This window comes from Micrasema longulum, unplaced genomic scaffold (genome assembly GCF_059751315.1).
Source record: "Micrasema longulum isolate JH-2025_06_02 unplaced genomic scaffold, ASM5975131v1 h1tg000590l, whole genome shotgun sequence".
Lineage (NCBI taxonomy): Eukaryota > Metazoa > Arthropoda > Insecta > Trichoptera > Brachycentridae > Micrasema > Micrasema longulum.
Genome location: NW_028277786.1, coordinates 18,357 through 32,961, shown reverse-complemented (window position 1 = coordinate 32,961; position 14,605 = coordinate 18,357). Strand labels below are relative to the sequence as shown.

The following is a 14,605-nucleotide window of genomic DNA, read 5'->3' as shown; positions in this document are numbered from 1 at the left end:
TAGGAACTATGGCAACATTGCCATGTTATAAACACAAAACAGGAAATATTTGCAAAAATACTAAAGAAAGTTAACAATTTTTTCGATAAAATTGTATAATATCTATAAAAAATAATACTTTGATGGTACCTAGGTATATAAAATAAAATAAATTGTAAAATTATTTTCCGTACTTTGAAACAGTGTTTGCGTGTCAAAAACAAATTTACTGCGTGGTCTAAATAATGTTCTTTTTCAGTCAAATAATCAGTTTGTTTACTTTATTACACTTTTCGTAAAAATCTAATTGTCACATTTATATTGTAGAAATAAAAAAATATATAGTAAAATGATAAACAAATATACGAAAAATTACAAAACTAACACATTTACAATACAAACTCATGCCAATAATGAGATTTAATAGACCATAAAAATGTTGTAGACCCAATGAGTATAGAACAATATGGAATTACGAAAAACAAGAACCTTTTAAAAACAAATAAAAATAGAATACATAATAGTTGTTGTATTTCGTACTCTCCAAAGTAGTTGACAAAACAACCGGTGCATACAAACATAGTGACCGATTTGAAATTCAGTCACATTATTATCTATGGTTACTCTATTTGGTCTATGGTTCTTTATGGTCTATTCTAATAATATAAAAAATAGTGTTGACCAATCCACAGGTCAAAAAATCTTGCCTCATCGTTTTAGCCTCATCAAAGTAAGTAATAGACTCTGATTATACTGATTGACAATGATTTTAGGATTATTATTATTATTTTGATCAGCAGGAAAAATTCTATAAGAAACCTTATTAAGTTCTTGTAACATTCAAAAAGTTTCATTTTATCAATCAGTGTCATAGGAAGAACACATTTTTATTTTTTATTAGTATACATAATTTATGCAATATTTCATTATTTGGGATTTTGTAAAGATACAAATAGTAACCCATTCTTAAGGGAAAAAATAATAATTCATGTTCTAATGGCACTAAAATTTAAGAACATAATATTACTCGTTAACATGAAAATTAGGTTTTTCGAAAATACTATATTTATTTAATAAGTAAGACTTCAAGAATTCTTTGGAAGTTAAACAGAACAGATTAGCTAATCAAAGTGTAGATTTTTTTACTCTACAGTAAGTTGTTATTATTACGATAAATAAATTATCACAGTTAGAATTTAAGTTGATTTTTTATGTGGATCAGTCAATTAATAGCTGTAAATAAAAATTTGATCTAGTGCGATACGGGGAAGTGACAGCTAGTGGCTTACGATACAAGACTTTCACTTTCGTCAAATAGCGTTCTACCTCTGTGGTGCTTGGCTCGGGCCAATAGTGCGGCGCCGCCCAGGAGCAGCAAGAGGACGGCTCCGAGGCCCCCCGCTACGCCCCCCGCCACCCCGGCCCAGCCCCCCCAGCTAGAACCTGTCAGTGGGAGACCCTCTGAAAAGAAAAAAAAAAATATTATAACCAAAGGTGGTTTCTTATTATGTGCAGTGCACTGCTAAGCAATAACATAAATAAATAATTTCTAATGAAAAATAATAAATACAAAGAAACAGGGATTTACGGCAACATTATTGTACGTTTATGAGTGTATTTCATTAAATATTAGCGTCAAACAATCTAGCAAGATCATTTCAGGCTTGATAATTTAAAACACCTTATGTGTATATACATATACATAAATATACTGACAAAGCAACTCATTTTATACCCTTTAATGCAACATAGCTGTTACACAAATTAATCTCAAAAGCGAGGTTAAAATTACATACCTACATTAAAATAAAATGTCTGAGGTACTTTATCCTTTCAGCCCAGGTGTTCACTTTAACTTTGAAACTAAACACCGGAGGATTTAGAAGAATATTTATTTGTTCTTCTACAATTAAACATTTAAAAAAAAAAATTGAAATTAATGTTAATGATAGTGATAACATTTACTCTCGCACCTTCCGAAATTAAAAAGCGGTGAGTTTCTTTTTTATTTAATGATACCCCTCAATACGTCGTAATTTCCTTATCATATACTTGTATATTTATAAATTTTAACAAGCCGTAACAATCAACTACGTTTTAAGTAATAACGGAGTAAAAATATTGATTAATTTGATTATAAATACTGGTATATCTGAAAACTTTTTCAATCTTATTAGCTAACTATATGACTCGACTGACTAAAATTTGACAAGATCGGGGCATCTCGAAAAAAACTCAAATATTCATAGTGCGTATGCTTGTGTTCCCAATATTCTTGTATGGCGCAGAAACGTGGACAATTAAAGCACGTGAGCAGGAGAGAATAGATGCCTTCGAGATGTGGTGTTGGCGTCGAATGCTGAGAATACCATGGACAGCCAGTAGAACAAATATCTCTATACTGGAAGAACTCGGCCATATGCTGCCAACGTATGCTGCAGTTCTTCGGTCACATAGCTAGACGTGACCCAGAAAATCTGGAGAAAATAATAATCACAGGCAGTGTGCCAGGACGGAGAAGCAGAGGCAGAGCTGCAGCTCGATGGATCGACCAGGTGAAAACAAACTCACGGGTGACCCTATATGGAGCTGTGGAGAGGGCGCAGAGCCGTGAAGAGTGGAGACGCTTTGTCAATAGAATGGCTGATGAGAGTACCAATGATCACGACCCTCAGAACTGAGGAACGACAGAGAAGAAGAAGCTAACTATATAAAAACCTTTTAGCAATAGAATCTTTGAATGTATGTACATAATATGTATGAATGTTCATAATTATTATATTTGTTGTTTTTTTTGTTGTAATTTCTCAAAATTCTGAACTAACTTTGAGTTATTTTTAAGAGGCTATATAAGTCTTGTAAATGCCTCGACTCCCATTTCTTCTTGAAGAATTTCTTCATCCCTGTTGAGATACTATCCTCATTCTCTTTCTTTGAAAAAATTACAAATCAAATACCATAACCTCAAAAATCTAAATACGTATGATGATTTCAGGCTGTTAAATATATTTTATGGAATATTAAAATTCAGGAAATAAAAAAACGTAATTTTAATATTTGAGGATATAATTTGCAAATATTGAAAACATAATAAAATTTAGAGTGAAACAAATTGTTATCAGCAATGCTAAATACAATAAATATATAATCACTGTCAAGAAAGTGTTTTTGTTAAACTTCAATAATTTAGGTTCGTTATACATACATGTTAATAATATGAACTAGCGGCAAAGCAATATGTTTTTGTTTTTTTTTTGTTGCATTCATTTAAAATAAATTATGTATTAATTGTGTCAATTACAGCCACCTACCTCTGGGTTGGCAAAACAAATGAATGATTTTCAAATTGTGTAAAAGATGTAAGGAGTTTGAGGTTATGCATTTTTTTATTTTGTATATACAGTAAAACCTCATTTTTACGTTCCTCGATTTTACGTTTTCTCGCTTTTTACACTGAAATATTTAGGTCCCATTCAAATATTTCCCCTAATTAACGTTTTTTATGTTTTTCGTAACCCCGGTTTTACGTCGAAATTTTTTCATAACTCATTCAATCAGAAGACGAGCCGTGCGCCGTCGCGTGAATGGAAAATAAAATCGAGTTAAATAAAAAAAAAGTGTAAATTATTGTCTCAAACTAAATTCAAAGAAGGTGCAGTGTAAAGTGTAATTGACCATTTTGTCATTTTGTCTTAAGTGTCTAATTTTGACATTTTACTAAATAGTGAAATGCAGTTGACTCATGTTTAGGAAGAATAAAGTCTTTTCATCAAAAAATTACGATGCAGAAAATTTAATAATTGGCAATAGAAATATTATTTGATGTAAATAATGTGAAAAGTAGATAGTTTAAACAGTTATCATAAAAGTTTGAAACAGTTTTGCCGCGATGTTAATGACAGTTGAAATTTTGTGGTGCCATACTAAAAAAGTGATACCATATAAATAAAAATTTCCAATATTTAAGGAAAAAATCGTTGTATGCATTTTATGCTAATTAAAATTTTTATTTTCGTGTTTTTAAGGTTAAGTACCTAGATAAATTTATTCATACATGTATTTTTTTTAATTCAATAAAAAATAACACATTGTAGTATTGTTTGACAAAATACAAAATATTTTTAATTATATCATTGGTAAATATAAATAATCCCCAATCATGACCGTTTTTACAATTTTTCTGCAGTATATTTAGTATAGTCTTGAACAATAATTATATTTTAATGAAATTGCATTTTTCAGTTTTACACTTTTTATTGTTGCTCCCTTGAAAAACATAAAACAGGGGTTTTACTGCATATGCATTCCCTCTGTAGGAGCATAGAGTTACCCCTGTATAAATAATGTTGAAAAAAACAAGATTATTTATGGAAGACAAAAGCACAACTTCAACAAACGTAAATACATGCATATGTGCGCAAAGAAGACAGATAAAAATAAGAATGTGTCTAAGTAATTCCTACATACATGAGTAAACAAGACAAATAGGAATACATAAGTTTAAGTAATATGTGTGCATTCATGAGTAAACAAGAATGTGTTTATGCGAATCCTACATGAAAATATACATGTGTAAACAAGACAAATAAACAAGAATACAAGTACAACTAATTTCTACATAAATTTTTGAGGTTACTTAAAACCTACTTAAACTACTTAAAACTCGTATGTCCACAAAAAGTAAAAATATTTTGGTGATTGTTAGGGCTTCAAATAATCTATATGTGTGTAAAATTTGTATATTCATAAAGCATTCCATTATTTTGAAAAATATATATTTAAAAAAACTTTGCCATTTAAGTAAAAACTGTTTTTACTCTCCTCTGAACAAAAGTAAGTTTGGGACTTGCTAGTTTTACAAGTTAGGCCGACAATATATGTACATATGAAGCACATAGAAACAAATGAGATTGTCCATTGATACTAAAAAAATAATGAAATGCGGCAATGGGCAAAGTAAAAAATGTTGTTCAATGGCTTAAATGAAAAAAAAAAAAACAATGTAAGCAAATTTGTATTACTTTAACAAGTGAACATTAGAAAAAAAATACCGATAAAATGAACACAATGAGTAATTAAAACTTTGTTTTACCTCGAAAATTTCCAAGGCATAAAAATGACCTTTTTTTTAATTATACAATTTCAATTACATGTTATTTTAAATAAAATAGATACATAATATATCTATTGTTCAATGCTTTAAAATCACAAAGTTAGCATTCCATATATTCGTTTTATTTTTATTTTTGTTTCTGTATGCCTCATTTTATGCCACTACCAATGAGAAGAAAAACAGAGTCTCACAATTCGTTGAAAAGGGGTTTAAAATTGTACAACGTGTTACCCGAGAAAACAAAATAATAGAAAGCCTTCAAACATTCAGAAGTAATTAAAAAATCATATTCTTGATACATTTGGAAAGTTTATATGTGATGTAAGTACCTGGAATCTTATACTGGCTTAACCTCTATGAGAGTGAGTTTTTGACAGAAAAAGTTGCTGTAGTTTCGTTAAAAAACTAAAGAAATCTACATTTTCCTTAAAAAATATTTTAAACAATCATCCATAGATGGCATTGCAATTTATTATTATTATTTGAGACATACACGGTATGGCCATACCTGCTTAGAGCTTAATAAAGCATAAATAAATAATATGAAAATAAAACAAATAAATAGGATTCAACTAACCAACTGTAGCGGTAGGTTTAACAGGAGCGACAGTGGACGAGGCAGTGCCAGAGGTGTTACTGATCACTGCCTGTTTTTCCGCTTTTGCATTGTTTGTTAGGCTTTCAGTCTTAACGGTCGCAGGAACGGTGGGGTCTACGAACTTATGCACTTTGTAAGGGTCCAGTTCCACAACATACACTTCCTTTCCATCCTTGGAGACCGCTATATCATGAGGATTCGAAAAGTCTTTATTGTTAGGGCCAAACTCCGAAAGGATCTTCCTGGAATTGATGTCGATAACGAACCCACGGATCGGCCGATTGGAAAAATCTGGTCCGTTAACTACGTAGAGCTGACCTCCTAAACATAAAACAAAAAATTAATAATCAGCGGTTTTAGCTTAACAAAATCCGCCATCCATTTCTTTTATTTTTTCAATAAAATAAAAAGGTTTGAGAAAATTCACATTGTAATTATTGTGATTTCACTGAGAATCGAACACACTCCCGTGTGTGAGGCAAGTGTCTAAGTCACTACACCACGGAAACTGCTTAATAAACTCATAAAATATTTGAAGAACCATCCACTATTATTTTGAGTGTATCCATATTTATTAGTATTATGCCTTTTAGACCATATTGGAGAATTAATTTATTTTTACATAATATTCACCCAACAAAAAAGGAATTTAATGAAGTCATATCTTGAATACTTTTCTTTAGATTTACTTTAATGTTACTTAACACAGTAAAATAAAACAAAAAGTATAAGAAAATATTGGATTTGCTCAAATATTTAGTTTTTGAGATATGTAGTTCAATAAATTTTATTTTTAAAAATTACACACATATATACCTTTAACTGAGGAATAAGCAACACTGAACAAACGTGATCCGATGATGGGGGAGTAATATTGTGAGACGAATGTTCCATTGTTAGAGTTAAAGCATTGCACGCGTCCATTTTCACGATCTGCGACACATATCAGTCCCTTGTCCTCAGCTAACGCCAGGGCGTGAGGAACAGCGAACGAATAGCGCTGTGGAATAACTTGGGCAGTCCCTGTTAATAAGATATTATAACATTATTCTTCCAATCCAATTTTAAGAATTAATCATCTGCTTTTCTTTCACCACCACAGAGTAAACTATGTATAACTTTCATGCACCGATGTCCTAATGCAGTGGTCAGCGAATTCATTAGTCAAAAGAGCCAAAGATCAGCGGTACAAGAATTAAGATTTCTTTGGCGAGTCAAATTTATTTTTGTATAAAAAGGTTTTCTCAAAGCCAACGGACCTTATTATGCGGTAGAAGATTTTCATATTCTCTCTCTATTTCAACTAAAAATTCTTTGAACTGGCGATAATTGACCAATTGTATTATCAAATTTGATTACCCATTCCAAAATATTGAATTTCTTCTGGAGATGTCTTAGCTTCTTGGTGAATGATGCAACCATAAACAAGTATCTATGATGCAGAGAAGGAAAACATTTTTGAGAAGGGAATATGGAAGCCAGCCAGTCTGCAAGCATTTGGACATACTCAAAACACTGTTGAGTTAACTACCAGGTAAAAGAAGAAGTATAAAAATTGGCAAATTGTTCTCAGGGGTTGCCTAGTAGGTTAATTGGTTCAGCCGGATGAATCTCACCCACATGATAAAGGTTTCAGCTCTTTTACTTTACAAAAGTCAACAGATGGAAGAGTAGAGGAAATGTGGATGTTTAAACATAGGCAGAATGGTGAATGTTACACAGTGTGTAAAGTGGCCACTTAAACCAGCCAATGACAGGTCATAAGCCCTAAAAATGCCTAGACATCCATATTGCCTTCTCAAAAATGTTTTCCCTCTAAGTTGTAACAAATTTAAGCAGCGTAGTTCGATCATCTGTTACAATTATTTATATTATAAATCACACAATAAAATAACAAAAACATAACATAAACTATAAATTTGTGAATCAGGTGATTCAATATTGGATTGGGTGAATGAGACAATCCATTTTACTTCTACCCAGCTCCACTATTCATTTTTTATAGCCTTTTCAAACATTTTCTCATTACTAATTGTTTTAATGGACAGTGGAAATAGGTTATAGATTTTAATTGCATAATACTCAAAATCTTTTTGTCCAAAAGTGGTATTAGTTTGTATTTGTTTAAGTTATCTTTGTGTTGAGTATTCAGTGATTATATTATTTGTATGTGTTTTATTGTTGGGGTTATGTCTTTCGTTTGAGTAAGAATAGTAATCTTTAAGCAAGTATTGTTTTATAATATAATTGCTTTGGTGTCATAAGTTGTGATTTGTAGAATATTTCTTCAGTAGATATATTTTAAACATTTAATGTAATAATGCACTCAATCTGTAAATAAATAAATAACAATATATGTACAGTAGTGACATTTGAATTTAAAATGTAAATGGTACACATACATATTAAGAAATCGTAAGGATATTATTTGGCAAAAAAATGTGAAAGGAAAAAATTCCTCAAGCAAAATGTAAAAAGATATCAATTGTTAAATGGAACCATAAAAGCTATTGTTATTAGTTTAATACCCAATAACTGTGTGGTTTTATAGTATACATTCTTAGATACACATATGTAACTTGAATTATTTTAAACATCAGTATGAGAATTACTTTTTCAACAAATTTGAATATGTATATACCTTTACGTACCAGCATTTTAATTTTTCAATGAATTATTGCCCTAGTATAACGTATTTAGTGAAATAATAGTTACATCTATTATTTTCAATAATATTTTTGTAATGACATTATTAGAGATTCAATTTTTTATCTCGCATATAAAGTTAGTTTGAAACATGTTGGGTAATAATTATATAATAAAGAAGGAATATTTTTTTGTAGTTGTGTAATTTATTTAACGGAATTTTATTAAAATAGGATTTTCTCGTGCTTGAAATTTTTCATCTTAAAAATGCCACTTACCATGAAATGAGTTTTTGCCCCATTGCAATATCTTTTGACCTTCCGGGGAGTACTTGATGATCCGAGTGTTGCAGTAACCGTCAGATACAAAGAATTCTCCATTTTCCATAACGGCAACACCAGAAGGCTTGCAGAAATTATAATTACTGTTGCCGGGTGTAAACCTATGTACAAAATATAAACAACATTATCATATATGATTCAGAAAGTTAGGAATATTTCAGCTAAATAATGCAATTTCATGTATAATTAGTAATATGTTAACTAATGTTTAATCAAAAATTTTATCTGATAGTATAATGCTTTATCAAACCTTATTCCTAAAGTAAGCACAGGGGCATCTTTTTTATTCGGCAGAAACTTCATGACCTGATGTAAAGCCACATCTGTGACCCAAACATTATTCTTACTGTCCACTGTTAGGCCGTGAGGAAGGTAGAACCTAAAGGATGAAAATAACTCCAAGTTAATAACAGTGTAATGGTTTTTGGGTGAGCATTGACCTCTTCATCTGACATTTTGACCTTCATTATTTTATTTTTAATTTTATTAATATTAACGGCAAATCTGCCTTTTACAAAAAATTATAATACTTACATATTTGGCTTAATATATATTTTTTTAAATTTTAACATAAATTTCCTTTTACCCAAGATTTATAAAAAAATTTAACCTAAAAATTATACAAGATTTATAAAAAAAAGAATAACCTAAAAATTATACAACATATTCAGTAGAAAGTTTAAACAATTTAAGAATAAATTAAAAAACAAACATAATAAAATATTTTAAAGTAATATAACAAGAAAATCGTAAGTACTGTTTCATATAGCCGGGCAAAGCGAACAAAAAATTGTATCTATATTGAAATGTATAAATAAATAAATATAATTACCATTCACCATCTTTAAAAAAGTTCAAAAGGTTTGTTCTATAGGAACAATACCCTACACTAAATATATCTGATACGTGGGAATAACTATTGGCGAGTTCATGAAGTCTGTTCAATACGGCATTACAAGTATACACTGTCCGAGAATTGTTGCTACAAAAAGGTGGCACCTGTCTAGTCATTCTTCCAGGCACCCCGAAGTTGATGAGAGATATCAGTTCAGGGCAATCCCATATTGAATTTACAATTTTGAATAAATTTAAAAGGTCTATAATTTTTCTACTATCATTAAGTTTTAAAAAATTTAATGTTTTTAGTAAAAATTGTAATTTAAAAATTCATGACTGACTCTAAGTTTAAAATGTATATACCTTAAGAATTTTTTTTGGACTCCTTCAAGAGAATTTTGGTGTCAGTTGTAGTAAGGAGCCTTAAAGAAGCCTTTGTAATAAGCAGTGACCGCAAAAATTTAATTTGAGCTTAGTTAATTGAAATATCACATTAAAACACATACCCATAATAAAAATAAACATTAGAGTTTTCATAGGGTACTGCAAACTAAATAAACCCCACTAGAATCTTACTGGCTACACATTTTATTTATAAAATAATAACAAAATGTCTTTCTGACTGATTTACAATTTTCAGGACTTCATGATGAATTATTACAAAAAAAAGCTTTTTTATCAGTGTTACACGTTTATTCTATTAAAAGAACACAACCTAGTTTTGGGAGAGCACTCCTCCCATCAACATGTTACAAAACTTTTTTGATTTACAATCAATTTAAAATGTGACACAATATTCTATTAAAAAGAGCACACTCTGCAGAAAACAACTTTTTCACCAACTCATCTATAGGTTGGTAATAAAGAAGGATTTTAAAAAAAGAATTTCAAATGTTATATAAGAAAAGTAGACAACATAGTATAAAAATAAATCACATTTGTCATCATCGCGCCCTTATCTGTAGCGTATCTTGATCATCTGTTACATGAGGGTAAGGTAATCAGTCTTACACATCAACCAATAAATACAGCCTTGAACCCTAAAAAATTATGACACTTAACTGATGCCCTAACGCTCAGTGAGGCCCAACGTGTATTTAGTTGTTCTTTGACCGCCAGCCGAAGTGACGTATAGAATCAAAACCAAAATGTCTTCTTGTGTCAAAAACATGTAAAAACCTCTCAGTAAAAAGAATTGTGTAACTTTTCATTGGTAAATATTTATTCATGAGTGATTAACAAAGAATAAAATAATTCGTATTAAAAAAATAATAATATTTTTTGTAAATGTCAAACGACTAGCGGCGCAATTGCAAATCTCTTCTTACTTACAAGGGTGCACTGATAGGAATACGTTTTGAAAATATAATAAATGAGAGATAATATTATATTTGCGTTCCTCAAAATCCAGTAATAAGAAATAAATGTTTAAATTATTGACAGCTTATTCTAACCATCAACAACATTCATAAATCATTCCTTTCTCTACTCGCATGACTATTGATTAAGAATAAATCATGTTTCACGTACATATTCTCTCCCCACTGGTCTACGAGTTGTCCCGTAGTTGAGTTGATAACAGCGACAGTGGGTTCAGCTATGGGTGGCTGATTGGTATTCCAATACAAGTTGTCTTTGGTGAATGTGGAGCGATCCCAGGTTCGTGTGGCGCGGTGGAAAATCACAACGTTGCCGTACACATCCAGTGATACAGCTGACACCTGTCCCAGCTTCACTTCGGGCGCAGGCCACCCTGGCACCCACACGGGAGCTGAAAAAGATCAAGATCATTATCCGAAATTTTGAATAATATGCAAAAAATGTTTTTTTAAGTACTTTTCCCAGACAGCATGGATGAGGAGAACTCAAACCATGTTTTTTTTAGGATACCCCATAAAATTCTGATCATCCGACCTCTCCGATATTAACACTTTGCACTACTTAATTCTTTTTTAATTATCTTTCCTCTTCCCGATGAAGGTTGGAAATCATCGCAGAAAATCTCGCTTTGTTGGTAGCTGGTCTGAACAAAGACTGCGTGCTGCAATGGAACAAGTTATTTAGCTAAAAGATGCGCCTTCTACCTGCACTGCGTCTTCCTTCAATTCATCCCTGTAGAATGACTTGTAAAATGTTATATTTTTCGCCTCTCATCACATCCTCAAAGTACTTAAGTTTTCTTTTATTTATGGTCTTCAGTACCTCTTTATCTTTTTTCAACCGTCGGAGAAAGTCATTGTTTCAGACTCTATCCACCCAGGAAATATTGATATTCTCCTGTAACACCACATTTTAAAGGCTACAAACTTTTTAGTGGCTTGGGAGAGTGTCTACATTTTGACATCGTAAAAATGTACTGAGAAGACTTAACATCGTACAATGCAGATTTGGAGATCTAAATAAAAGTTTCTACTGCAAGGAGGTCACGCATCCTGAAAAAGCAGTCTTGCGCCATCTATATTCTGACTTTATTCTTTTTGAGTGATCCGATTTATCATTCAAACAGCATCCTAAATAATTATATTGATGGACTTGCTGAATATCCTGCGCTCCAATTTTTAAAGTCATCAGGGATGTTTGTGGCTTTTTCCGAATAACCAAACATTAGGTATTGGAAATATTAATTTCTAGCCCTGTTTACATTGACCAATAGCTGCAGGCTTTCCATACTATCTGCAAGAAGGACAGTATCATCCGCATATCAGATATTGTTTATGATTTGTCCATTTATGCTAATGCAGTTGGTTATTACAATTAGTGCATCTCTAAAAATGGCTTCTGAGTACATATTAAAAAGGAGAGGAGACAAAATGCATCCTTGCCGGAATCCACGACATAAATATGTCTATATCCGATGTCATTTTATCATCCGCTTTTAAATAAAATTCACAAAAACTTGTTCTGCCAGAACATTTAAAAAAAAAAGTAACAACAATAAAAAAATAAAAGTAAGTTCATATGATGTAACTCGACAAATGAAATTGGTTAAGCGTTGTTTAGTCAAAATACTGTATCTATAGATACAGCGTATTGCCATTAACAACTAAAAACATATTTTTGTGGCCTCTTCCATGAATGCTACAAATAGACAAGTCATGATGCATTTAAATCTTTTTAAAAAAAAAAAAAAAATATTTGTTTTTTTTCCATACATATATTATTTACATAGAAATATAATTACAAAAATACACTTTAGAAAAATACGTCTTAAAATTAAGCTATAACATAAATTGGAAAAAATGCCTACAAAGACTTCAGCGTCTGAGCGTGGGCCATTCCTTTTTTAATTATTAAAATGTTTATAGCATGACAATGAAAAGAAAAGAAAAATAAAAGAAAAACCAAATTAACATATGCTGATATTACGAAAACATGATTTATTTATTTTTTATGATTTGAATGCACGACTACAAGGACGAAAGATACAAGGATGTGTTTTACTGGTTAACTCAAAAATCTTTCATACAATCATTTGGATGAATGAGAACTTGAATTATACTCACTGTAGTTTAAGCTGCTTATAGCAGCATTTAAATTTAACTGCGGCTGATGCGCTATAGACCAGGAATTACTGTCGATAGATTCACTCTGGGCGGGAGCCGCATAGTCAGAATACTGATTGGCGTCACTGTAGTCCACCGGCTCCGGATACACGGGACCAGGAATAAAGCGCTGCCCAATATTGAAGTGGTTCGTTTGAGGATACTGAAACATTTAAATATTTGCTGAAATCACACAGAATGTTCACCAAATTTTATATTTTAAAATCGATTCGCAAAACCAATTCACATGCTTACTCTTTGTGCAGAAATTGACAAAATACACGTGCAAATGAGCAACAGTGTTGATACATATGGTAGATAGAATAATTTGATATAACACATTGCAATACTCATGATAAAGCAATTATTGAAAAAGCCAAATTGATCAAATCTTTTTATAATTGCTCTCAATAACAAAACTTAAATTATTTCGTTAAATCATTTCTATTATTTATCGAATTTTCTAAGTTTGATTTTACGCTTCTGTCAAAACGCTCTTGACATTGAGCATGAGTATAGACAAAAACAAAGAGTAATGAAGACATATAGACAAAACTGTATTGATGAGTGAGCTTCTATTTGTAATCTATGCTATTTCATAATGCAACCAACACCGACTAGATCTAGTAGGTATTGATGCAACTAAATGTTTCAGTTATTTGATAAGAGTACATTCAGTATATTATAGAATTAACAGTTACCGTTATGCGAAACCGTTTAAAAAATAACAGTTTAGCAGAGTAGCTAGTTTTGTACCACTAGCTTTTTTAAAATACACAATTCCGATAAAGTGATTTTTTGGCTTCCCATATAAATAACAAAAACATTGATATCGTTTAATAATATCCAGACTCAAAACGGATTTTCTAGCGAGTCAGGATGAGTACACAGGCATGGATGAGGTGCCTGCGATAGTTTCACAAGCAGAAAGTAATACAAAAAGAACTTTTGGCTTAGTACAGGTTTACATATTTTCAGAACACTTTACTTTTACAAAAAGTACATTCTTTTTAATTACAGTTAAAATTAAGGACTTCTGTTCTTACTTATTTATAGCAACAAGTAAGTGTTTACATTTCAGGCCCTTCTGGTTTCATTTGTACATTAATGGTGCTATTAAAATACAATATTGTTCGAATGAAAATCACAATATTTACTAGAAATAAAACAGAGAAATGAATTCAATTTAAGTTGTTTTAATAGAAAATGTGTTCTCCTTGGCTTTTATACGTGTACCTACTGACTTAAATCAATATGTAATTTAATACTCTTGCTTCTTTTACATTATATTTATTGGAAAACATTCAATGTAAAAGTTTTTTAAAAAGGAGAGCAAGAGATATTAATAATTTACATTGAAAAACTGGCCCCTATTCGATCTTTTAAAAATGAATTAACTTTGATGAATATTACTAAGCTGTTGGAACATAATATAAGGATTTTCAACATAGTTAAAGGTTCTGAAGACTGTCTATTATTACAATAAAAAAACGATAGATTTTATCGGCAATGTATTTTAAATAAACTACCCCTTTACTAAAAAAACGTG

General features: G+C 30.9%; 1 protein-coding gene across 1 annotated transcript; it reads right to left on the bottom strand.

Moving 5' to 3' along the window:
• Positions 1-908: 908 nt before the first annotated feature.
• Pal1 (Peptidyl-alpha-hydroxyglycine-alpha-amidating lyase 1) lies at positions 909-13,644 on the bottom strand. The gene is made up of 8 exons (XM_088228518.1): positions 13,312-13,644; positions 13,018-13,219; positions 11,045-11,285; positions 8,928-9,056; positions 8,615-8,778; positions 6,507-6,713; positions 5,670-6,011; positions 909-1,440 (listed from the first exon to the last, which is right to left on the bottom strand). Exons 1-8 carry the CDS (start codon positions 13,408-13,410, stop codon positions 1,265-1,267), a joined length of 1,560 nt encoding a protein of 519 aa, XP_088084644.1. The 5' UTR covers positions 13,411-13,644; the 3' UTR covers positions 909-1,264.
• Between the last annotated feature and the right edge of the window lie 961 nt (positions 13,645-14,605).